This window comes from Corylus avellana, chromosome 5 (genome assembly GCF_965113065.1).
Source record: "Corylus avellana chromosome 5, dhCorAvel1.hap1.2, whole genome shotgun sequence".
Taxonomy (NCBI): Eukaryota; Viridiplantae; Streptophyta; class Magnoliopsida; order Fagales; family Betulaceae; genus Corylus; species Corylus avellana.
This window is the reverse complement of record NC_142494.1, coordinates 12262649-12290324: the sequence shown is the minus strand read 5'-3', so window position 1 is coordinate 12290324 and position 27676 is coordinate 12262649. Positions and strand designations below refer to the sequence as shown.

Here is a 27676-nt window from a genome sequence, read left to right as displayed (position 1 = left end):
CTGTTTAAAAAAATATTAATCATCACTTGTGATTTTTCAACATGATCCTTATATATTATATATAGGGATTGCATATTTCAAGTTCTATCAAGATTTTTTTTTTTAAAAAAAAAAAAATCTTTTTAACTAAAGCCCCAATAAATATGCAAAGTATCAAACTCAACCAAATAATAATCTACTATTATTGGCTCATTTTAATAACTACGCCAATGATATCATTCTTATGATATGATAAATTTATCACGTATCAAATGAACCTCAACAATCATATATATTTTATTCTGAACCATCATGTTAGAGAAATTTGAAAGCTGAATGATATATATGAGGAATTACCAAATAACTTAAAGTGTTTATGCTAATCTAGCATGTCATAGCTAACATAAATGCTAGATACTATTTCTTCTTTGAAATAGATGAGTCAATAGAAGCCACCACTTATCATATACAAAATTCATGTAATTATAAAATTTTGCACCAGCTTTAATTCAATCAAGGAGCACCATCATAACTTGAATTTTTTATTTTTTTATTTTTTTTTTCATTTTAATAAATGAAATGTATATTATGTCTTAAAAAATAAGACCTATGAATCAGAGTTTAAAACTTACAGCGGAGCCAACAGCTTTACTCCAAGATCTTCCAAAATAGATTGTCGTCACCACACACCAACTAGGTGTCATGAGAACCGATCGACTCAATACGCACACCACATCTCTTCCTCTTAATATGTGCTTACCTGCAAAAATCTTTAGCAAAGTGGTATTCTCTGCACACAATTAGCATTACCTATGTATTTTCTCCATCACAAAATGAGTAACCACTCACTTTTGTTATTATTAATCTACAATGATGTTCTCCAATAAGCTTAGCACAACACAACATAAAATGCTAAGTTCTAAAATCATAAAAGGCTTAACTCTTTTTGTTGCAAGATTCATAACCCAACAAGAAAAAATTATTTGACAAATAAATTAAATTAACACAATTTGAGGACAAGTAATCAAAAACTCTTATAGCCAAAATATTTTCACTTCCAATGCGTACACATGAAATTAAGCTCTTCTTCTAATAAACGAATCAATTATCAGATATTTTTTCACAATAAAATCTTTCCACTCAAGAATTGGTTTCATCTTTCTCATATGCGAATTGCATACCGCAAACTCTTATAGTATTTGACTTCTCATAAGTTTAAATACTGTTGAATAAAAATATTTGTGCAACCATCATGATCAACCTTTAAGATTGTTAGAAATAATTTTGAATGGTGCACAAATTCTCATTGATATAAAATAATTACAATATGAAAATAAACAATAAAATAAATAAAATACAAGAGATGAAAAGTAGAGTATGGAAAGATCTCACAATGCTATAGAATCACGCAAGAGCATTGTCCATAAAGGTTGATTCGTGCCTCCTGGAGTGTATAACTCAGTGCGATCGGATCATTTGACATGAAACCTCCTAGGATTAGACTATAGCGTCTACCTTCGTTAAGGATGCACTTCCAATAACGAAGACTAGTAGAGCAACCCTTTGATCTTCTTGATAAAAAACCGCAAAGAGAAAATAGAAATTGAATATAATCGAATTCTATGCAATTGGTCTTCTAAAATAGGACAAAACTCTTTTATAAAGAAAATGAGTTTGCCTTTCTTTCTTTCTTGTTGCAAACTCACTCTACCATAGGATTGGGAATGTTTTCCTTCTTTATATAATTAATAACCAAATGGTCATAACACCAAAAAACAGTAAAACATTTGTTAATAATCAAATGGTCAAACTACAATAAAACTTGTTAAAGACTAACAGTCAAAACGGTAAAAATCAATTAAAACTAATTTTTATTTATTAACTCATAACCAAGTAATAAATACAAACGGTCATAAAAGTTATATCTCATAACCAAGTAATAAATACAAATGGTTATAAACCAAAATAGTTAAAGATGATTTTTATTTCTCATAAAAACTCGTGAAGATATTATCAAATGATAAAATATTTTCAAATGACTGAAAAATGAATGTTTGTAACAAATATTACAACACGAACACCTACCTGTCCCTGAGAATTATTGACAACCAATTGAATGGTTTGTTTTCTTGATTGGTTTGTATTATTATCATTATTATTTTAATTTATCCTACTTTTGATATTCATTTTAAATAAATTTATATATACATATATATATATATATATATATATATATATATATATATATATATATATATATTTTAAATAGTTGGCATGAAAACCCACATCAAACATGTCAACATTAGTTCATAAAATCTGAGTGTAAAGTGTAGCGTTATGGTCCGATTGGGTTTGCAATAAAAACATAGTTAAAGCGTTTAGTAAAATTACAGTATGGTTTTCAAAATCGCAATTTAACATTTAAAATTATGCATTTTCAAAACAAAAGAATCTTTTTACCTGCGATTTGAACACACAAATTTTCTATAAAATTACGATGCTAAAACATTCCCTTCCTAATATTTGGAATATTTGGTGTATAAGTTATTTAGGAAATAAATATATACATTAAAAATATAGAAAATAATTGAATATAGAGGTATATGGGTCGTCTAGAATGATGCATCTAGAATGTGCTTCTTTCCTCATTCTTTTGTGTTCCCACGTCAATAGTTGTATGTATGTATGTAAAAGTCAATAATTAAGTCTGTTTAAGAACTAACTTGGGAGGACTATGATATGCTTATTTAATAATTTTTCAGTCAATACTGTAATTTTTATTTAAGAAATTAAACAATTCTACCAGAACGCTAGCTTTATTTAAATTGACCGACCGACCCCAGGCCCAAGCCAAGTTTAATTAAGATGTTTGTTTTGTTTGCGTAAGGAGAATGACTTCTATAAGCAGCTCTTTTATGCTCACCAATAAGCAGCTGCCACCTAGGATTATTGCACAAACCCAAATAAAAACAAAAGCACCATATTATATAGCTTTATTCCTTCTTCCTTTTATTTTTTATTTTTTATTTTTTTATTTTATTTTTTATTTTATTTTTTATTTTTTTTATTTTTTAAGATTATGGGGAAGGGTTGAGGGTGGCTCACTGCCACCCCCAGCCCATCTGGGGTTGCCGGCGAGCCACCCCATGGGCGGAGGTGGCCACGCATGCCAATGCCAGCCCATCTAGGGTGGCCGGCGAGCTAAATGTGGTCATGGCTCGTCGGCCATGGGTGGCTCACTGACCACCCCATATGGGCTTGGGGTGGCCGCGCGGGCCACCCCTAGGCCATGGGGTGGCCGGCGGGAGACCTGGCCACCCCATCAATTTTTTTTTTTTTTTTTTTTTAAAAAAAAAAAATTAATTTTTTAGGGTTTAGGTGAAATAATCTGGTGTGGTAGTGTTTTTGACTTTTTTCTTTAAACTTAGGTTTATTTTAAAATGCTAAGGTGTCACTTGATGAGTGGTGGGCACAAAGGGGTATGGAAGCACCGAGCATATTAAGGGCATGTTTGGGTGTACATTTGAAAGGTTTAAAAGTACGTATAACACTCAAAAAGTTTGTTTAAAGAAAAGAGTATATGTTCTGTAAAAAAATTGAAAGCGCTTTTGAGGGTTTAAAATTGACCAAAACGCACTCTTAGCAAAAGCTTAAAAATAAAGCTTTTCCCAAAAAACTCTTTTTAACTTAAAATCTTTATTTCTCAAACGTGCTCTAAGTTTCTGTGGGTAATAAATGGGCCCAGTGTTCTTTTCGTTTTTTTTTTTTTTTTGTTCTTCTAGTCATATGTAGATATTATTTTTTAAAAATTTGGAGAGAGAAATAAGGATTTGTTTCTTTTTTGCCTTTTCATAAAATAATATCCATCTAAGACCAAAGAACGCTAGGAGAACACATGGTATTTTCTTTAATAAATGGAATGAATCTAAGTGAAACTCATATTTTGCAAGATTAAATGACTAAATTTATATTTTTTCTATTAATTTAAATTTAAAAAATAATTAATTATTTAACATTGGGATTAGAGCTACTAGAGCTTTAAGATTCACACCAATTTGCCTTCGGGATCGGATCATCTCCAGTCCATTTTAGACGGGAGAGTACTTAGTTAATGGCCTAGATCAAAGATCCTGGTGCCATAAATGGGACATCTGTTGGATTAATATAAATAATAATAAATTATTATTTATATTTTAAAAATAATTAAAAAAATATTAAAAAATTAAGGGGCAGCTGGCTTGCCATAGGGGGTGGCTTTGGCCACCCCCGACCGGCCGGTCTGGGTGGCTTTCAAATCCGTAAAGCATTTTCCAAAAATTAAAGAAGGATTTTCGGTTAAAGGGAAAATGTTTTTCGTTGACTATTATTTTACGACTCACTAAACACCGTAAATGCGGAAATCATTTTCTTAAAAACCATTTTACGTCGAAAGAAACAGGGCCTAAGTAATGCGACCTTTATATTAATAGAAAATAAAAGGATTCCCTTTCCCTTTTCTCCAACATTGAATTGAAAAATATATATATATTTATATAGAAGGATAAATGCATTTTTTATCCTTGTAGTTTTGGGTTTTGTCAAATAGTTCATTGATCAGTTTTAAAAAAATTAGTCACTCAATAGAATTAGCAAAAAAAAAAAAAAAAATTAGTCTCGTGATGTTAGAAAAATTGAGAATATTCATTAATGTGTTACATCAGAACGAATTAGGCTGCTCAGATGGGGAGGCCAAACCACCTTCATGGCTATTGGGGGTGATTTGCCCACCCCCTCCATTTTGATTTTTTTTGTTTTTTTATTTTTATTTTTTATTTTTGTCATTGGGACGTAGCTGAACCACCCTATGACCGAACCACCACCAATCGCCAATCATAGGGGTAAAAAGGCAGACGGTTAACACACTAACTGCTAACCGTTTTTTAAGGCGGTTAGTGAGTTTTTTAAAACCGCTAATCGCCACATGAAACGACATCGTTTTTGTGTTTAAATATATATACAAATGTATAAAAATCTAGAAACGATGTCATATGTAGTAGGGTATTATCGTATTACCATAGAAACGACGTCGTTTTAGTTTTTTTTTTTTTTTTTAAATTTTTTCTTTTAAAAAAACGGTTAGCGGTTATTAAAGTTATTAACCGATAATCGTCGCTTAACCACTTTGGTGGTTAGTGAAGGTGATTAATGAATTTTACTAACCGCTTTTTCACCCTTAGCCAATCACCCAGATATGATTATAGATGGTAACGGAAGTACTTATCCCTAAAACATAGCTAAAAGAAGAGGGGTTGGTGAAACAAACGTCCCTAATCAATCATTACAGTACAAAAGATTAAGTCTGAAAAAGAAAATGGAAAATGGATCTAATTAAATAAATCGGATCCCATAATTCCTTGCGATGTTGTCCAATGATTGGATTGCAAAAAAGAGAGTGCACCATCGATGATGGCAACGAGGCAGTCGAAGATCACATTTCCCGCATCCTTGAACAAGGGAGCATGCTCTGCAACTACTCTGGATAAACTGTTGTGCAAATTTTAATACTCGCAAGTGTACGAATCGTTTGCAATATAATGTTTTGCAAGTGCGAGGTCGAACCCATACAGAATTATGTTTTTGAAACATCAATTTATATCTAAACTAATTAAATCCTAACCTATAATGTATCCGTAGAACAAATCACAAAGGATATCCAATTTTTAGGAAAATAAAATCAAACAATCAATTGTATTGAATTATCTCAAATCATCTAGTATATCCTTGAATCACAAAAGATATCCAAGAATCAATCAATCCAATTGAAAAGAAGTAAAACAATTGAAATATAAAACTCAATAAAATTGGATAAATAAAGATTTACATAAGAGTGATGTCATTCTTCATCGGTGAGGCTTCATCCCTAACCTTAGTTGGGAATTTAGTTCCACATAAAAATAAAATCTAAATCTAAACCTAAACTAAACTAAAGAGAAAAGCTGTAGAATTTTGCTCTCTGGACTTGTTTATTTTTTTTTTTTGAAAGCAAAGAGGTCTATTTATAGGCTTAGGAAAGTCTTAGAAGCCCTAATAAACCTAGATAATTTGGAGGTCTACCGCCTAGTCCAAATAGAAGTCTGAAATCGGAATAGGATTCGTCCATATTTGTGTTCTTTTACTGCATGGCGATTTTGGCATAGTAACTGACCAAATTAGAAAAATCCTATTTCACAACGAATTGTAGTATTTTGGGTTAGCTTTCCAATTCCACTAGAATCATCTCAATCCAATATTTGAACAAAAAGTTATAATCAAAATACTGAGACATGTACAGAATCTGATTTTCCCTTTAAAGCTGCAGTTTTTCTTCAACAACCTTAAAAACACAAAAAACACAATACTAACACAAAACATTAAATAACGACATAGCTAAAGGATTAACTAATGTAAATAAAGGGGTCCAAATATGCAATATTTGGCACTAATCAAACACCTCCAAACTTACATTTTGCTAGTCTCTTAGTAAAACAAAACGAAAAATAAAATAAAAATAAGAAACATAAATCCTCTTTCGTGTGAGAGACGATTTCATTTAGCACATGCAACAAGCCTTTTAAACCCCTAGGCATCCCTAGTGGTCCAGTGAAGTTTCGAGAGGGTTTAACAGGAATAATACCCACAAACATTGTAGCACTATGCTGTTAACAAGAAAGAATTTTCACACAAACCATGGTTCTTATTCACGAGCAAGCTTAAAAGGACAAACACCATCATCACAATCAAAAGGAAATCCAAAATCAATTCACTCATAAGTGGATAATCGTGACCTTATATGTTCTGAAAAGCGTAAAGTGTAATTAGCATACAATCATGAAGCTTTCAGTTTAAATTCAAGACAAGTTCCATAAAATTTGTAAAAATCTCTATCAAATGAAACAATCAAGGCAATATATGCATTTTTTTATTTTTTATTTTATTTTTTATAGGCTCTGCAATGTCTAACTCCCTTAAGCTTTCTAATTGACCCATGTAACAAGTGTTAGGCTAATGACTCCCAAGTTAGGTGGCTTTAGGGCACTAGATGTAGAACATCCCTAAGGGCTTATTAACTTAAGTAAAAAAGGCTACGAAGCCAGATTAGCCATGTCATAAATCAACACTGAACTTCATTTTGACGCGAACACTCAATGCTTAATAAGGCAAGAGGTCCGGTTACTCAGCGGAAAACTCAACATGATCTTTTTTTTTTTTTTTTTTTTTTGAAATATCTTGCAAGCTAAGGTTATTCATCAATAGATCATTCACCAAATCTCAAAAGGAACATGCTTAAGTTCAAACTTCATTCCTTACAGAAAACATTCTAATGTGCTCATAAAAATTTATCTCAAAACAAGTGAAATCTCTTTTACCCAAAAATAAGTCAAAGGACTCAGACTCCTACAGACATAATGATGTGTTCAACCTTTAAGCAATCCAATGAAATGCAAATCTCAGTCATAGTTTAACTTAATCTTGGCAACAACATAGCACAATTTTATTTATTTTTTTTCAAATTTTTTTTTAGCACAAAAAGACAAATAAAAATAAACAAATAAAAGCAAATAAGAACAAAAATAAACAGAAAAAGTATTTTTCCATACCCTTAAACTTGAATTATACATTACCCTCAATGTGTAGTATAGAAATACTTTACCGGAAGTAAGGACATATCAAGGTGTGAAAAGGGGGCAGGGCATCCTTCAAAGTCAAACACCAAAACACCTGTCATCAAAACTAACATCAATATATATATATAAACAAAAATCACAAGATTAATTGCTGAACTGGAGGAGAAAACTTTACAACGCTTCCCCTATCATGCGGATGTTCAACCAATTCCTTCCACCCCTTCTTCTTCAAAACTTCATACCCTTATGGAATGATGTTTTGCCATCTTATGTAGAATTGCTTGCTTCGAAGGATCCTCTTACGAAAGTGGTTCCTAGATTTGTGTGTTTGTGTGCACAAGTCCTTGAGTATCTTGACATAAGATGGCTCTTTGAGACATTCAGGTGATGAAGCTTTGGGCTCTTGATGTGTCTCAAGAGGGACAGTGATGCAGACAGGAGCTTCAGTACTCACTTCCATGTCACTGGGCAGATCAGGATCTGTTTGGGGTTCACTGTTCTCATAGTGCTCAATTTGCTCAAGGTGCTCAAGTTGTTCCTCTTTCTCTTCCTCCTCTTTGTTATCCTCAATTTCCTCACTCTCAAGTGTGATGGTGACTTGGGCATGCTTATGATAAGAATTTTCGGAATCATCCTCATCAATCATGTAGTGTCTTTCAGCCATCAATTGACTTTGAAACTCTTCTTCCTCTATTCTGTTGAAGTCAACACCTAGATGATCGATCTGTCCTTCTTTCTTGGTCATGGCTTGCTTAAGTTCTTGTATGTCTCTGCTATTGGCCATGTTGGCATTCCTCAGCTTCATCGTGGTGTTCTTTAGCTCTTGTTCGGCTTGGGAGTTGAACGAGTTAGCTTTTTCGGTTGACTATGGACTGGTCGACTTTTTTCATGAATGCTTTCATCATGTCTCCAAGTGATGATTGTGGTGCAAGCTGTGACACTTGAGTGGTGGACTGATAAACCGGCGGTTGAGCTTGGTGAATGAATTGCGGATAATCTCTGAATGGTGCACTTCATCAAATTGGTGAGCATAATTTCCTGTAGCCTGAGCTAACCATGAGAAATCAAATTGGTTGCTCCAGTCCGAGTTGTAAAAATTGGAATTTGAATCAAATTCCGGACTGGAAAAACTGATGTTCATATGAAAAATTAGATCTAGCTGCTTTGATTTGGTCTAATTTGTCACTTAAGTCGTTGATCTCAGCTCCTAGATCTGGACAATTGGTTTCCTCATGATAAAGATTGAAACAATATGAACATGGTTTATGTAGATAAAAATTTTGATGGTAGTTTGTTAGTATTTGTGTTGGCTTAATTCGGTTCTAAAATGCAGAGGCTACTGTCCACGGGCTCAAACACTGATATACAATGCTCAGAATCCAATCTCCACCGTTCATAATGTGGACTAGTGTTTCATGAACGTCTTTGCAAAGTTTCAGCTCAATCGGACCACAAACACTCATCGATCGAAGCTGTTGATCAAGGACCGATGGAATGTCCTTTGCAGGGGTGTCCGGACATGCTGCTAGGTTGTCCGGGCACCAATTCCAGCAAGCATGTTTTTTGCTCGCAAGTCCTTGTTCGGACAAGGACTAACCCTGTCCGGACACCCCATACCTATTATGCACAAAAACGTGTTTTTAGTGAGCCTAGGTCTAGGGTTTGATGTACTGATATATATAGATCGTTATAGAAGAGAGAGGTACGGATTTTCACTCCCAGAGAGTTTGCCAAAGGCTGTGCTAAGAGAGATCATATGTGGTGAGTGTTAAATTGAATCTCTTAGAGTTTGAGTTATTCCTTTGATAAATCTACGGTTGAGAAGTCTATCGGAAATGTCTGGTAAAGGAGAATCACGTTGAAGAAGATTGTGAGCAAGGAGACGAGTTTTAGGTTAGCTTGTCGATCTTACAGTGCTAAGGTCTTGCAAAGGGTTGTAAGTGTTTCTAGTGTCTGTAATTTTTAGATAATCTTTCAATAGTGATTTCCTAGGTTTGGCTGCCCCGGTGAGGTTTTTCTTTTAGATTATTTTCTAAAAGGTTTCCTCTTCGTCACCAAAATCCTTTTGTGTGATTGTTCTTATTTTGATGATTGTTTGCTTATATTTAAATATTGTTAATTCCGCATTAATTGGGGTTATGGAGTAGGCATAGCGTTTTTCAATTGGTATCAGAGCGGGTTCACTCTGCTTGGCTTAAATTCCTGAGTGAGATCCTTGACTTATTTTTACTATGAATACATCTCAGCCCTTGTCATTGACTCTTTTGGTTTTGATGATCTTGACGATGTGTACAAGATCCTCTCTAATGCGTATAGTCAACTATCCTACAAATACAAAAAGATTTGTAAGAACTTTAAAACTGTGGAACAGGAAAAAGACTCTTTGGCGAATGAATTGTGTAAATCACATGCCTTGGTTGATTCTTTAAATTCTGAGATGTCTGTGCTTGTTAAAAAGAATATATCACTTGAGAATGATTTGAAAGAACTCTCACAAAAATTCTCTAGTGATAATCTGAAAAGTTTTTTCTGTGTGAATAACAAGCATAGTATGACTGTTGATAATGGTGTTTGCTTTACTTCGCATGCTTCTAAATCTAAAAGAAAGACCTTGTTTGTTAAGCATGTAAATGTTCAAGAAGTCAAGGCTAATACAATCTGTTTGGATAAGGGCAAAACCTCTTGTTTGAATAATTGTATGAAGCCCAAATCGCAGACTTCTTCTAAGAAACAAACTCAAGCTAAGTTTGTTCCGACATGTCACCATTGTGGGATTATTGGTCACATCAAACCAAACTGTCTTTAGTTTAAATATCAAAGACTTTGGAAAAACTCGGCTTCTCCTACGAAAGAAAAATGTGATATAGAGTCGGGTTTGCCTAGATCAAAGTCTAAATATATCCCTTCTCATAAAAGACAACATTCTTAAAGGTTTGTTCCCACCTGTCATCATTGTGGCATAGTTGGTCATATTCGACGAAATTGTTTTAAATTAAAACCTTATGTGCATTATAAATCTGGTCCTAAGATTGTTCAAGAGTGGGTTAGGAAGGATTATACCATTCACCCATTGAGGGGGAGTGGTAGTGATCTCACATTAATTTAGGTGAGTCAATAACATGCCTAGGATTAATTGATTTGCATATTTTTGAATATCCCAGAGCATGTTATTTTTTTATTTTTGTTATTTTTGTTTTTTTGTTTTCTTTCTTGTTTATGCATTGCATTGTTATTGTTGTAACACTTTTTGTGTGAAGAGTGTATACATGGTTGTTTTGAGGCAAATTCCTAAAAGACTTTTCAAGAAATTCATATATCATGATCTTTGAAAGGCATCAAGATTTTTGTCTACTTGCTAATAAAACATTCATGAATGTGTAATGTCTTGTGAAGACCTAGAAGTAGTTATTAAACCAAATCATTATTTTATAGTGGGACTTATAAGATGTGATGAAACTTTAATGCTAAAAGACATTCATGTATTGCCTGTTCTAATCTCAATTCAAACATGTTGTTTTTCTTTGCTGTCCTTCTTTGTGTTTTATTTGTGTTATTAAATTTTTGAAAAATGTATTGTTGTTGCAAAGATGTTTGAAAAGTTAAGATGGTTATATGCTTTAAATGCTCTTTAATTGCTTAATTGGAAATCCTCTTAATTTATGTACCTATAGAATATACTTACCATGCTTGAGTTGATTATCTTTATAATGAATTGTCATTGATCCATTCAAGTATGTGTTATTGTGGTACATTTCATTTATTCTATCTCTATGCACTTAAGCTTTAAGAAGGAATGTATCCATGACAAATTTGTTGTGTTAGATAAACCATATCCATAGGATGGATTTTATTTGTAGGTTAAAATTGACCAAATGCTAGTTGAACCTAGAACCTATAAATTCCAGCTCAAACCCTTATATCTTGTATTTAATATTCTGAAAGACACGTTCTCAAAGAGAAAAATCTAAAGTGAAATGTGCAAAATGCCAAAATATTCCAAAAAAAAAAGAAATTTTCACTGTGTCTATTTTTGTGCTTGGCTCATCCAAAATCAAAATTCCGGATGTAGCTTTGAGCTTTGTGATAAGACTAAGGGGAAGAGTATTGGATGAGGGTGACTATGCCATAGTAAGGTTTGACTTCTAACCTAGCAAGTTATGAATTTCTTTCATATGGTTTGGAAGTTTTAATGTGCCTTTTTTGTCAATATTTATTTGTCCATTGCTTGGCTCTTGATTGTGGTTTATCACACACAACACATATAGCATAAATAGTGATGGTACATAATGGCATGCCATGAGTTGCAACAATGATTTTGCTTATTCCTCCTTTGAAACTCTTGTATGCTTTGGGTATTTTTGGCTTATTCAACAAGAGTTTATCCTAAATCTGCAATTTTTTTTATCATTTATTGGATATACTCTTCTTATGAATACTCCTGTTTGCAAATTTTTTTCCCTTGTTCTTATTGATTCATACATTAAGGGGGAGTTTTGCTGATGTGTCTTCATGATTTTGCATTTTATGTCATTGTTTTTGTGATCATGAGTTTTATTAATGTATTCCTGTTCTACATATGCCTTGGTGTATTTTGTGAAGTGTTTTAGGAAACATGAAGACTTTTTGTCATTCTGTGACAAAAAAGGGGAGTAAACATGGGGAGATGATGATGATGAGATTGGCTCAGATTTTGGTTTTTGTCACCGAATTGCCAAATGTGGAGTTTGTTAGTATATGTGTTGGCTTAATTCGGTTCCAAAATACAGAGGCTACTGTCCACGGGATCAAACACTGATATATAATGCTCAAAATCCAATCTCCACCGTTCATTCATGAACGTCTTTGCAAAATTTCAGCTCAATCGGACAACAAACACTCGTCGATTGAAGCTGTTGATCAAGGACCGACGAAATGTCCTTTGTAGGGGGTGTCCGGACATACTGCTAGGCTGTCTGGACACCAATTTCAGCAAGCATGTTTTTGCTCGCAAGGCTCTATCCGGACAGGCACTAACCCTGTCCGTACACCCCGTACCTATTATGCTCAAAAACGTGTTTTTAGTGAGCCCAGGTCTAGGGTTTGATGTATTGATATATATACATCATTATAGAAGAGAGGTACGAATTTTCACTCCCAAAAAATTCATCAGAAGCTATGCTAAAAGAGATCATATGTGGTGAGCGTTAAATTGAATCTCGTATAGTTTGAGTTATTCCTTTGATAAATTTACGGTTGAGAAGTCTATCGGAAGAGTCCGGTAAAGGAGAATCACGTTGAAGAAGATTGTGAGAAAAGAGACGAGTTGTAGACGTGTCGATCTTACAGAGCCAATGTCTTGCAAAGGGTTGTAAGTGTTTCTAGTGTCTGTAATCTCTGGATAATCTTTTGATAGTGATTTCTTGGGTTTGGCTGCCCCGGAGAGGTTTTACTTTTAAATTGTTTTCTAAAATGTTTTCTCTTCGTCACCAAAATCCTTTTGGGTGATTATTCTTATTTTGATGATTGTTTGCTTATATTTAAATATTGTTAATTCCGCATTAATTGGGGTTTTGAAGTTGGCATAGCGTTTTTCATAGTTGGTAGGAGCTGGTGTCCTACAATTAGGAGAAGCATGTTGTACAGAAAAATTATTAAAATTATTAAACTGCAAATCCATACTTCACCCTTACTCTATTAGCATGACATCGACCCACGGCTCACCCCAACTCAAATTATATCCTCTTTATTGGAAATCCTAAGAAATTCAGATTTGTGGGTGACTTGCATGTTAAACATGGAAAAAGGGTGATGTTGATATTTTTACCGAGCTCTTTTTGAAATTAAACTCTTTTATAAAGACAACACTCACATCTTGCTCAGTAAAATAACTTTTTGATTATTTTGTTGAGCCATATAGATAAAAACACTATATATCAAGTAATTCTAAAAGTTTTTATCGTGTCCCTCTTAAGTCTCTCAAAGAATGATGTGCTATTAAAATCATCATTTAATCAAAATCCAATAATGATCAATCATAAACCCAATAGTGATTTTAATAGTCACATCATTTTTGAAGTGACTCAAAAGGAACACAAGAGAATCTAGTAGCATTACTCCTCTATATCCAACTCAACAAAGTAACCAAACGTTTGCGTAACTCAACAATGCATACATGATAATAATAATAATAATAATAAAAATAAAGGATTTAATATTGTTCTCTCTTCTTTAGGAATAAAGAAAGTAAATAAATAAATAATATTTTAAATAAAAAAGTGAAAATTAATAACTAAAATGTTGAGTCAAATATAAATGCTTTGAAAAAATAGATAGCTAAAATAAATAAAAAGTGATCATTTGGCTAAACATTTGTTAAGGCGGTTGTGAATCCTCTAAGCTTATAAGCTTATAGATCTTATTCACTCTTCCTTATCAAATTACTTCTTTTTTTAATTAAAAAAATAAAATAATAAAATAAAAGAGGAGAAGAAAAGACAAATGCTGAGAGCACACATTGATGGCCATCCACCTAGTACAAAATTTTTATCTAGGTCGTTAATATAAAATGGACGACCCAGATCACGACACATGAGAAAAAAGGAAGAAAAAACTAGTAAACAACACGAATAACGTGCAAATAACTTGAATAATCGTTAGGAGTGGCCAAATTACCTCTTTGACCATTCGAGCCAACCTGTAGGGTGGCTGACCACTCCTTTGGCCACCTTCAAACCAGCCAGCCATTAGGAGTGGTCAACCCACCCCTCTCACCACAAAATGGTTCAAACCAGCCATTGCAAGTTACCTTTTGCTGCCATAATCTAGACAGTCCATTATTTCTTAAATAAAGTACAGCAAATCCGTATGTGTGAGTTTAGTTTTGGGGTACGCAGACAGGAACACACACAACTTTATTCATTTCAGACCAGGTAAGCTGAACCCGTCACAGGAGCCATCATACCAAAGAGTTATCTTACAGAAAGACCATAAGTAGCCACTGCTTGATTACAGACAATTTACCTAACTGCAGATCAATGTGCAACATCAGTTCAACATAAAAGCAACAAGATTCCTTCTTTTGTTTCCAAGGCTCCTTTTTATTTCTTTCCACGCAGTTTAGCTCCAAGAGCCCTCTCCAGCTTGGTAATGATCTGTTGATTGGGAATAGCTTTACCAGATTCATACTCCTGGATGACTTGAGGCTTCTCATTAATCAGCTACAAAAGCGTAATGGATGTCATGAAGCAGGTCAAAATATGGAGAGAGAGAGAGAGACCGACCGAGAGAGAGAGAGAGAGAGAGAGAGAGAGAGGAGTTACTTGAGCAAGTTGAGCCTGTGTAAGCTTCTTTTCTGCTCGAGCTTGTGTAATAGCCTTCTTTAGCTCAGTTGGTACACGCTCATCTACGCTCAGTCACAATGTCAGATTACATATAAGCAGAAACTCATATTAGAATATACATGAGGAGACATTCTAAGCAACGGAAAAAAGGCATTTTGCAGAATCAACCCAATTCACAATTACTTGGAAGAAACAAATGCAGCAAGAGTTCAAGCACAATGGAGGGTTCTTGTAGGAAGCGAGAGAGGACAGAGATGGATATGAGACACAATAATAAAAAATATAACAAATTAGCCAGTATAAAAACACATAAAGGAAAAATAAAAAAAAATAAAAAAATCAACTGAGTAATCTTTTCTAGTTATGGGTTGTGCTTGGGTTGGGTCCATTTGGTTATATTCCATTCTGTTCTTTTATGGGTTTCTTATGCTATTAGGCTCCTATTTTTATTTGTGAGTTTTTAATAGATAATTAGTTTGGTTTAATAGTAACAGCTCATGGGGTCGAAGTCTTTTTAGGGTTAGGATTACTAGTTGTCTATTTATATGAATGTAATCTTTTCAATTCAACAAAAAAATAGTTTTAATATAATTTTGCAGCAATTTAGTCAAAGCTTGTGTGATGTAATCCTTTCCTGAGGTGTGGTGTGGAAGAATCTTAGGGTAATGCTCAGGAAAATTAGGTGCAATGCTCAAAATTTATCTGTTTCTTCTTTTCTTTTTTAAATTTCCAACTCATCCAGCTTTTGAATCCTACAATCTTCTAACCTTGATTTCTCACCCTTATACACCTAAAATCCATAAGATAAAACCCTAACATAAGTCACGCCTTTAGTAGCCTCAAAACCCATAAAACCAAATCTGGCTACAGTTTCCAATTAACCGTTCACAGACCAAACCAGATCTGATTTTCTTTCTTTCCTAACCGATTTTGAGCTCCAAAACTTATCCATCATGTTACTTCATAATTAACTCTTAACCAACAGAATTTTCCATCCTTTTCTCCCACAAATTCTAACCCAAACAACCATATAATTCCCTTCAAATGCTTCCAGCTCATTAAGACTCTTCAAAATACAGTAATTCCTAACACAATTTGAGGTTAGAACCACAAACCCTCTACTTCCTGTTCCTATCCTTCAGAACTTCAAAGCCACAATATTTTCCCTGAGATTTACCCAAATTAAATGTAGACAAACATCTCTGTGCTGCTGTCTTACATCAGATTTGGTATTAGAGCTACATCAACTTGGTACCAGCTCTTCTTGTCCCATGTAACCATCTCCTTGTAAAGTCCTTAGCAAAATTATATAAAACTCTAATCCATTAAACAATTTAAAGCACAAGGGTACAACAAAGAAAAAACAAAAATAGGGAGACGAAGTTTTGGGGAAGAATAACACAACCCAGTATGCAAAAGAATTTAACATGTATTATACTGGCAAGAACAAAAGCCAACCACAACCAAGAACCATTTAGCATAGGTAATTCATCGTTTCATGAATGAGGAAACAAAACTTGAACAGTATATGTATAGCAGAAAATGTCATTAAACTAGACCATAAACTCAAAGAAGAATATAATTGCCTAATATAAATGGATGCATCACTAAACATACATATGTGCCATGAATAAGACAAATTTTCAGTATATTTGGAAGTAAACAGAGTCTTTACTGTGGAAGAATCACTAACCATACATATGCGCCATGAATAAGACCAAAATTTTCAATGTATTTTTTTAAGAAAACGAAGTATTACACAGTAAAGACTTCCAAAGACTCTTAAAAATTAATGCTTAATACTTCCAGAAAATCCGATATAATGTCCATAGATCTTTCCTCAAATGAACAGCATAACATATGAATAGACCCATATCAATGTCCATTAATCCGAAAGCCAAATGTACTTACGAGCAAGGTTCTCGGTTTCCTCATCCAGCTTCCTCGTGTTTAGCGAAGTGCTGCTAGAGGCAGCTTTGTTTGTCCCAGCAGTAGCTGCAAAATACAAGGAAATAACCATTAGAATCAAAATGTTGAAAAGATATCAACAACGTGCTAAAAACACAAGATAAAAAGAACTTCAAGAACCAATTGATTATCATACAGTCATAAGACAGACCCATTTCTGTGTATTCGTTTTAAAATTCAAAGGAGATGCAGCTTTATCTAATCGAACACGTCTCGCGTGCGCACAAGCAGATTAAAAAAAAAAAAAAAAACCCTACATTTATACGAAGAATTCCACAATTAACACGCTATGTTTGTTCCAAGCACACACGGTTTTATGAACTCAATGCTAAAATAAATAAATATATGAAAATAACCGGACCAACGATGTCCGATGAACAGAATTATTGAGAATTTCACTAACAAGCACAATCAAAGTACGGGTGTAAAAGAAACCCTAACATTTGTTCCCTGTTCCCTTTCCTAATTTGCTTAGAAAAATAAAATAAAAAATAAACCCTAACTATAATAGAGAGAGAATGATTTGTTTCGGGGGCTATAAAGAGAAATACAGACATTTTTTGATGGTTTCGATCTCGGCGCCGGAGCGGCGAGCGGCGTTGACGGCTTTCTCATCCTTCTTGGCTGCGGCGTTGGGGGCCTTCTTGCGGATTACCACCGGTTCCCAGTCCTGCGAGATCGGTCCGACTCCTGACATTTGTTCGTCTTTCTGCCTTTCTCTGTGCTTTGGCTTTACTTGTTGCGTGCGCTCTTGTATGTAGGTCTTTTAAGAAATGGATGAGGATGGAGAAATATATATATATATATATATATATATATATATATATATATAGAGCAGGCTTGCGCAGCACGGTCTAGGTTACATTTTATCATAATTTCAATAAAAAATAAAAAAGCAAAATTAAGAGATTTTCATACTCTTATATAACTACGATGATGTGGCAATAAATATTAATCATTCATTTTTTATTTTTTATTTTTATTTTTTTTTTCGTTTTACAATCTTTTATTGATTCAAATATTATTTTTTATTGCCACATCATTATAGTTGTATAATAGTTGTATAAGAGTTTATTAAATAACATTACTAAAAAAAAAAAAGGTATTTTGCTATGATAATGTAAAAATTGCATTTTAGAAAAAAAAATATTTGCTACAAACATCCTGCGCTGTGTAGAAACCCATTCCGAACAAAAAATTTAGCAAAACCTCATTTAAACATGTCCTAAAGTTTTAACATGATCTCTAATAGAATCCTAAATCACATTAATGCACTCATGCATTAAAAGACACGTCTAACATCATCAATCTACTAATCCATTGTTAAGCAGTATTAAAGTGAAAAGACTAAGAAGACTCATCCTCCAACAAGGTACTCCATCACACTCACTCGGGAAGAAAACTGACTAGAATTTGGGGAAATAGGATCTCGGGCAAAGGGGAAGGGTATTTATAAGCGTCCAAAAGTTGAGAATAAGACTGAGGTGTTTTTTTCTCAATACTGCCCGATGTCGAATGTTTGAGGTGTGCTGTCGCACTAACGGTATTGGGAATCACAAGAGATATCCAAGAATCACTCCATACAATTGATTAGAAGTAAAACAATTAAAATATAAAACCCAATAAAATTAGAATAATAAAAACTTACATAAAAGTATTGATGTTCTTCATCGGTGAGGCTTTATCCCCAACCTTAGTTGGGAATTTAGCTCCACATAAAAATAAAATCTAAACCTAAACCTAAACCTAAAGAAAAACTAAACAAAAGAATTTTGCTCTTTGGGATTGTGTCTCTTTTCTTGAATGTAAAGAAGTCTATTTATAAGCTTAGGGAAGACCTAGAAGCCCAAGTCAACCTAGATAATTCGAAGGTCTATCTCCCAGTCAAAATAGAAGTCTGAAATCGGAATAGGATTCGTCCAAATTTGTGTCCTTTAATTATGGGGCGATTTTGGCATAGAAACCGTTCGGATTTCGAAAATCCTATTTCACAACAAATTGTAGTATTTTGAGCTAGCTTTCCAATTCCGTTTGAATCACTTCAATCCGATATTTGAGCGGAGAGTTATGGTCAAAATACTAAGACGTGTGCAGAATCTGAATTTGAATCCGATCCGAAATCTTATCCAATCTGAACTTTAATCTGATTTACCCTTTTCTTGGATTTGGTTAAACTTAACTACACAATCTAGGTCTTCTCAAAGTATTCTTTCTTCCAAACTTTGCATTTTTCCCTTTAAAACTGCAGTTTTTCTTCAATGACCTACAAAATACTAAAAACACAAAACTAACACAAAATATTAAATAACGACACAGCTAAAGGATTAACTAATGTAAATAAAGGGGCCCAAATATGCAATATTTGGCACTTATCAATTGCCATTATTAGCTTTGACTTTGGCTCCGTTTACTTTGACGTAAAATAGTTTCTAAAAAATGATTTTCGCATTTTACGGTGTTTACTACGACATAAAATAGTGGTCAACGGAAAATATTTTCCTTTTAACGGAAAGTTCTTCTTTAATTTTCGGAAAATGGTTTATGGTTTTGAAAACCGTAAACAGTTTTCCGACTTTGAGCATCTCATTCTCAAATCGACGAACCTTGCCAAGACCTACCCAGGACCTCGCCAGGACTTGCCCGTGACCCGCCCAAGACCCGCTCAGGACCCTGCCAGGACCTGACTGGACATGAAACAGGACCCTCCCAGACCTACCCAAGACCCGCCCGGGACTTGACTCGGACGTACCTGGGACTTGACCGAGACCCGCCTGGGACTTGATCGAGACCCGCCTGGGACATGACCGAGACCCACCCAAGACTTGATAGGGGCCCACTCGGGATCTGCCCGGGACCTCGTCGGAACTTGACCAGGACCCGCCCAGGACCAGCTCAAGACTCATCGGAATATATTTTCGACAGAAAAAATTTTCCTTGAGAATGATTTCTTAAAAAATATTTTCCGGTATTTGGCATGTACGAAAAATTAGGTGGGTCCCGGTTGTCGGAAATCATTTTTAGCATAAAACAATTTTCGGTATTTTGTATGTACGCAAAATCATATTAAACACTAAATTATGAAAATGTCTCAATCGGGTCTTGGGCAAGTCCTACCAGGGTCTCAGGCTAATCCCGACGAGGTCTTGATAAGGTCTAGGCACCGGGAGGGTCCCGGTGAGTCGCAGTGGAGCCCTTGCGGAACTTGGTTTGGACACCTCTAAGACTTGGTTTGGGCATTTTTTGGAATTTAGAGTTTAATATGATTTAATGAACAAATATATATATATATATATATATATATATATATATATATATATATATATATATATATATATATAATATTGATTTTCAGTGCGTGCAGCAAACGCCGTAAAATGTTTTTGGTAGAAAACATTTTTAGGGAAAAAGAGTTCCCTAAAAATATTTTCCAACGAAAACCATTTTAGGTCTGAGCGAAACAAATAGAAAAAAGACACAACAAAGGCATCAATCTCCCCATCTTAGAATTAAAAAGGTAAACATTTTTAATTTTTTTTTTCTCTAGGCTGTGCGACGCTAGAGGAGAAGAACTTGTTTTCCAAGTCTGCTAAGACTATGGAAGATCATTAAGATTTGTCAAAGAGGAGGTTGCAGTTCGTAGGATCAATATGGAAGAGGATATTACTAAGCTTTGGGAGACTTTTAACCTTACAGAGGAGGAGAGTTCAATTGTTGCGGTGCAGGAGGAAAATCTTGAAAATTGTGCTTCAAAAGGACATGATTGTTTGGTGGGCAAGTTGATTATTGATAGGTACTAGGGAAGGAAACTATCTGCTCAACAATTATTCGGTGGTGGAAACCGACGGGGTCTTTGTCTTTCAAAGTCCTTGGGGAGAATTTATATCTCATTGAGCTTGAGTACTTCTGGGACAAGACTAGAGTTATGGAGGGACGTCCATGGGTATTTGAGGCTCAGTTTGATGGCTTGATACCCCCTATCCAGATGAATTTTGATATAGCGGGTTTTTGGGTTCATATGTACAACCTTCCATTAGCATGTATGGGGCGAGAAACGGGATGGTCTCAGGGGGCTACTGTAGGGCATGTTGAAGAGGTCGAGACGGATGATGATGGATTTGGGTGGGGGCGAATTTTTTAGGGTGAAAATTCATATCAATTTGCCGAAGCCTATGGCTCGAGGAAGAATGTTAAAGTTGAAAGATCGTACTATCTGGATTAATTTTTAGTATGAGTGACTTCCCCAGTTCTGTTTTCGGTGTGGAATAATCTGGCATGGGTTTACCGGGTGGACCAAAGGAGAGATGAGAAGTAAGCCGGGAGCAGAGATCAAGAATGAATATGGGCCATGGTTGCGGGTTTCACTTACAAGAAGGTGGCATGACAAAAACAAAGGAGGATGGGCGGGTGCTAGCCGTGATACGGGTGTTCGAAATGAGTAGGAGAGTGGTGTTTTAAGATCTCTGGCACGTTGGAATCTGGGCTGCGAAGGGAAACATTATGGAGAAACGTCCTAGAGTGCTTCTCACGTGAATTCCAAGGTTCATGGGGAGCAGTTAGGTGTGCATGATGGACACGATCCTGATGGAGGGAAGTTTCGTGAGACTGGTGGACACGTTTCTAATGGAGGGCAGTTACGTGAGTTTGATGGACACATTGTTGTTGTTAGGATTGAATCCGTGGTAGTTCCTAGGCAGCGCTCATTTCCACAATTTCCTGAAGCTCATCTTGATAGTAGTGGAGGCATTTATGTGGAGGGCAATTTGCATGTTTCTTCTATGAGCCATGCAGGGCATGTGCTGGAGTCAAATAAGGGGGAATCTCTTGCTACGTTAGTGTCGAGGATAGAGGGGGCATCTCTGTCAAGTGGGACGGCTATGCAACCCATGCAGTGTGCTACTGTTGTCACCTCTTCACTTGGCAAACGACCAGTATCTGACGTTGGAGTTTCGGAGCAATCAGGTAGCTGGAGGAAAAAAACAAAAAATGTTGTCTTGTAACCATCTTAGGCGGGGAGGTTTTGGTGGAGGCTAGTTCACATCCCTGCCACCAGCAATGAGTGTTTTAAGCTGGAACTGTCGAGGGCTTGGGAACCTTTGGGCAGTTCGTGATCTTCGCCGAATGGTGAAGGATAAGAAGCCAATGATGGTTTTCTTGATAGAAGCCAAACTACAAGCTGTGAAGATGGAGGTTTTAAAGGTAAAATTTGGTTATAAAAGTGTATTTGTGATGGACAGTGTAGGTCGTAGTAGGGGACTAGCTTTGATGTGGAAGGAGGATGTGTGTGTCGATATCCAAAAATATAGCCAGCGCCATATCAATGCTATAGACAAATTAGGTGATTGTTTACAACCATGGAAATTTACATGGTTTTACGGAAATCCTGAGGTGAGACAGCGGAAGGAATCTTGGAGTCTACTTAAATTGTTGCGTTCTTTTCAACCTGAAGCTTGGTTGTATGTTGGCGATTTCAATGAAATTGATATGGATTCTAAAAAATTTGGAACTGCCCGTAGACCTTTGTGGCAGATAGTTGATTTTAGGAAAGCTTTGGATTACACACACCTCACAGATCTTGGTTTTGAGGAACCCAAGTTTACATGGCTTAACATGCAAGATGACAATAATTTTATAAAAGAACGCTTGGATAAAGCATTGGGGAATTCTGTGTGGCTTGATATTTTCCAGGAGGTAAAGGTAAATGTTTTAGCTACTTGTACATCAGATCATGCTCCTTTGTTTATCACTTTCCAACACATAGCACAGCAAAGGCCACCACTTAGGTTCAGATATGATGTGAGGTGAGGCAAACAATTGGTCTACAAAGAGGTGATTAAAAAGGAGTGGAGTCCAAAAGCTGTTGAGCCTGTAACATGGCATGATGTGGTTGGGAGGCTTGACCGTAGTCAAAGGGCTCTTATACAGTGTAACCGTGCTAATAGAAGCCCAACAGAGGCTTCTATTACAGCAAAAATAGAAGCTCAAAGATTAATTCAGGAGGCTGAGGGAGTGCTAGATTTGAACGAAGTGAGAGTTTTACAACCTGAAGTGGCAAGTATGGTGGAATAGCAAGATCTCAAGTGGAGACAACTTGCTAAAGAGCATTGGCTAAAGCATGGGGACCAAAATACTAGCTACTATCACACTTGTGTGAATCAACGACGTCGGGCCAATCATATTTCATACATAGTTGATGAGGGTGGGATGGAACGTTCAACACTGGAACTGATTGATGAGGCATTTTTGAATTATTTTCAGAATATTTTTGCAACTTCAAATCCTTATGGAATAGATGAATGTTTTGTGGGTTTTCCAAGCACGGTGACTGAGACAATGAACAATCAACTTCTCAAGGAGCCTTCGGCTGAGGAGTTTAGCACTGCTTTGGCCCAAATGGCACCACTGAAAGCACTCGGCCCTGATGAGTTTCCAGCGTGGTTTCATCTCGACAATTGGGCCTCTATGGGTCCTGAGGTATGTAATGCTTCTTTTGAGTTCTTTAATTCTTGTGCTTTGGAGGAAATTGTGAATTTCACTCATATTGCTCTTGTCCCGAAGAAGCAAAAACCTAGCAAGGTTACTGATTTTTGACCCATAAGCTTATGTTATGTGGGTTATAAAATAATATCCAAAGTACTTGCTAACTGACTGAAGAATATTTTGCCCATAATAATTTCTCAAAATCAAAGTGTCTTTATCCTGGGAAGGTTGATTTCGGATAATGTTTTGGCGGCATATGAGATGTTACATTCCGTGCACACTCGGATGTGGGGAAATGTGGGTTATATGACCCTCAAACTTGACATGAGTAAGGCTTATGACCAAGTGGAATAAGTGTTTATAGAGGAGGTAATGAGGAAGATGGGTTTTGCTGAAAGACGGGTACGGCTTGTTATGAAATGTTTGAGCACAGTTTCTTATTCAGTTATTGTAAATGGGCAGCTGGTAGGGTGCATTCACCCAACAAGAGGTATTAGGCAAAGGGATCCTCTGTCCCCTTACCGGTTTATTTTGTGTGCCGAGGTTCTTAGTTTCAAGGAATGGATATCTAGGGGGTCCCAACCTCTCCAAGAGGGCCCCGATTAAACCATTTATTCTTTGCTGATGACATTCTCTTCTTTTGCAAGGCTACACTTTTTGATTGGCAGCGCCTTCCATTTATTTTGGAATGTTATGAAAATGCTTCGGGCCAAAGGTTAAACAGAGATAAGATGGCAATTTTCTTTAGTAGGAATACTAGTGCCGAGGCTGGGGCTCTTATTCTAAATTTGATGGATGTTCCATCCTCTTAAAGGTATGATAACTATTTGGGGTTGCCAGTGTTGGTTGGGAAATCCCGTGTTAGGGAATTTCAACATATAACTGATAAGGCGAGGAAAAGAATTTCCGATTGGAAGGTGAAGTCTCTTTCACAAGCTAGGAAAGAAATTCTTATTAAAGTTATTCTTCAAGCCATTTCGACTTACAACATGAGTATTTTCTTGCTCCCAAAGAAGCTATGTAATGATCTAAATGGTCTTATGCAAAAGTTTTGGTGGGGGCACAAGAATGAGGAAAAGATAATACATTGGATGCGATAGGAGAAGATAGGTAGCTCAAAGAATGAGGGAGGACTAGGATTTAGGGATATTCATTGTTTTAACAAAGCGCTTTTAGCTAAACAAGGTTAGAGGTTGTTGCGAAATCCGGACAATTTGGCGGGTTGGATTATCAAAGCCAAATATTATTCTAGATGTACCTTTCTAGAAGCATCAAAGAGTAATAGGGGGTCTTTTGCTTGGAGGAGTATTTTTTAGAATAAGGATTTGCTAAAGGAGGGCTTGTATTGGCGCATTGGTGATGGGCAGCAGGTTCATATATGGGGTGACAAGTGGGTTCCTCAACCTACTACGTTTATGGTTCAATCCCCTTGCAGTATTCTTCCTTTTGATGCTAAAGTAGTTGAGCTTATTGATCCTAATGTGGGTGGGGGAGTGGAATGCCCCTTTAATTCAATCTATATTCAATAAGGAAGAACCTAACCTTATCTATAATATATCCCTTAGTAGGTACAATCAGTAGGATAAACTAATTTGGAGAGCTACTAAGACCGGTTTTTTCACTGTTCGTAGTGCCTATTTTATTGAACATGATAAGAAAGCGCTGCTCATTGGGGAAGGGTCTAATTCCCGGGCTAATGACTCATCATGGAAGGAAATTTGGAGTCTTAAAGTTTCCAACCCTGTTAAAACATTTCTTTGGCGAGCCTGCAGTAATATATTGCCTACTAAGGTTAAGTTACTACGAAAGGGGGGTACTCAAGGAGGCTCTCTGTATTTTTGTACCCAAGAGGTAGAATCGACGAGGCATGTACTGTGGGACTATCCAGCTGCTCAGGATGTGTTGGGGGCTTGCGACAGAAAAATTCATAAAGCTCAATTTGAGGGGTCTGAATTTTGTGAGGTATGGGATGCTCTGGTCCAGCGATGTAGTCAGGGGGAGTTGGCTTTTTGGTCTATATTGGAAAGAAACATCTGGTTTCGCAGAAATTCCTTTGTACATGGGGGTGAGTTTTCTCATCCTAACAAACTCGTTCGTGATGCAGAGGTGTCTCTTCATGAGTTTTGGTAGGCCAGTTAAGTCCTCGGAGGCTACTCATGGTGACTGAACTGTTGTAGCTTTGTGGCAACCTCCACCTGTTGGCATATTGAAGGTTAATTGGGATGTTGGGTTTAATCCCGAACTAAAGCACATGGGAGTTGGGTTTATAGTTTCGTGATGATCATGGTAGGGTCCATGCGGCTCAAAGTAAAACTCTAAGTTCATATCAGGAGCCTGTGGTTAGAGAGGCTTTAGCGGCACAACAGGCAATGGAGTTCAGTAGGGACCTAGGCTTGCAAGATATTCTTCTTGAGGGTGACTCTTTGCAGTTGGTTACTATGATCATGGAACAGGGAGAGAGCTGGTGTCATTTTGGGCAGATTGGAGCTGATATCAAATTGCTTTTGGGTTCCTTTAGAAGTTGGGACATTATGCATGTGAAACGGACCCAAAATAATGCAGCTCATGGATTAGAAAGGAAGCAGTTAGGGAAGTAATGGATAGGCTGTGGATGGAAGAAATTCCATTATGTATCTTTGACACTATTTTCTCAGAGCAGTTTGCTCTTATTGTTTAGAGTTTTGTGCTCTAAATTTGATTTTCTAATGAAAATTGTCATCTTATTTCAAAAAACAAACAAACAAACAAACAAACAAACAAATAGAAAAAAGCACTCTCCGTGTTATACTCCTTGTTTCTTGACTTTTTCTCACATTAAAGCAAAATCCACTTTCTCTCAACTGCTGTTTGTGTCTTATTATAGTTGCAGCCCATGTTCTCTCTAATATTTTATTTCACTCGTGGTCTCATTGCATTTTTACAAGTCAGAAAGTGTGAGCCTTGTTCTTTCTTCATTTCTCACGCTCAACATTCAACACTCATCTTCCTCACTCTCTCATCATCAGCTCATTTCCTCTCTTTCACGTGGTTGTCAACCTTAATCCAGGATCCAGGCAAGCCGAGGAGTTGACGATTAGTTGCGCAAAACAGCACGTGAATAACAAGTTGAGAACTTTAATTAGGTTTAAGCCGTAAAAAAGAAGAAAAAAAAAAATACAGTTTTACCACACTAGCTATATATTCACAAAAAGTCGAGCTTTTTCAGGACCCAAACAGCTGTTAATGCTTTCACTTTCGGTAATTTAGAGCCATTGTTTGAGGACAAAAAAGCTAGGAATAGGATCAAAATTGTCCAAAGCTAGTTTGAGAGAGAAAATTGACAGTCACAAATCAGCTGGCACTTGGAAATGTTATTTAATAGAGGATGTAACAAAAGAGAGAAAAAAATGGTTACAAGCATTCTCTTTCGGCTCTTTATTGTGAAAAAATTCTTGTTTTATGGAGTCAAAAATATTAAAATGCTTATAAATTTAACATTCTATTTCTTCATGATTCTCTCTCCTCCCAACAATAAATAATTTATTAAAAAAAATTTAGGGTGAAGTCCACGTACCCTTCCAAACTACCAAAAAATATTGCTCATGTCTCCCCCAATTATGAAAAATGAAAATATCCTTAATAAAATTAAAAAAATTAAAAATACTAAAAACTATTTAAAAAAAAAAACTAGGGTATGGAAATTTAAAATTTTTTCCTTTTTTTTTTCTTAAAGATTTTTTTTTTTTTTTTTTTTTAGATTTATTAAAGTATTTTTGTTTTCTTGAAAAACATCTAGTGTCATTGTTGTCTTTTTATTAGCTTTGGGAGAGACATTGTTCCAATTGAAAGTTTGAATGTGATATTATCAATTGGATGGTAGTTTAAGAAAAGTATATGAGTTTTTTCCAAAAATATATTTTAAGTGGGGATCTCTAGTTAGAAGAGCAAGATAGGTGCGCAATTTGAAAAATTAGTAGTTAAAATAGAAAGAGATATTTTTTTAATTAAAATAGGGAGTAAATTTAGAGAGCGGGATACGAGAATACTCTATCTAACCCAAATTCATATGCAATTAACAAATCATACCCTTAGAAAAAATAGAGTATCCGAGTAAACAAGTAGCGCTAAGAGCCATTTTTGGAAGCACCCGTAAAAGGATGATTAGTCAATTAAGCAGGTACGCAGTTTGCTCTCTAAAACATCTCCAGCAGTTAGTTGCCGATCGAAATTGATTGTTTAATTAATGACTGATTTCACTATTTAAACAAGAATGTTAGGTAGGTTTATATTTTATTTATACTTTTTTACTAG

The 27676-nt window shown here is 35.6% G+C and overlaps 1 protein-coding gene across 1 annotated transcript; it reads right to left on the bottom strand.

The window, feature by feature from the left end:
- Positions 1-14493: 14493 nt before the first annotated feature.
- Positions 14494-17695, bottom strand: LOC132183279 (multiprotein-bridging factor 1b). The gene is made up of 4 exons (XM_059596681.2): positions 17465-17695; positions 16853-16936; positions 14921-15003; positions 14494-14818 (listed from the first exon to the last, which is right to left on the bottom strand). Exons 1-4 carry the CDS (start codon positions 17604-17606, stop codon positions 14699-14701), a joined length of 429 nt encoding a protein of 142 aa, XP_059452664.1. The 5' UTR covers positions 17607-17695; the 3' UTR covers positions 14494-14698.
- Between the last annotated feature and the right edge of the window lie 9981 nt (positions 17696-27676).

What these genes read in the sequence shown, in the direction of transcription:
- LOC132183279 (XM_059596681.2), bottom strand. Translation starts at nt 17,606, where the DNA reads ATGTCAGGAGTCGGACCGATCTCGCAGGACTGGGAACCGGTGGTAATC. An exon ending in GATCGAAACCATCAAAAAAT is followed by an intron (nt 16,937 to 17,464) that starts GTCTGTATTTCT and finishes TGTATTTTGCAG; the next exon opens with CTACTGCTGGGACAAACAAA. An exon ending in GGAAACCGAGAACCTTGCTC is followed by an intron (nt 15,004 to 16,852) that starts GTAAGTACATTT and finishes GACTGAGCGTAG; the next exon opens with ATGAGCGTGTACCAACTGAG.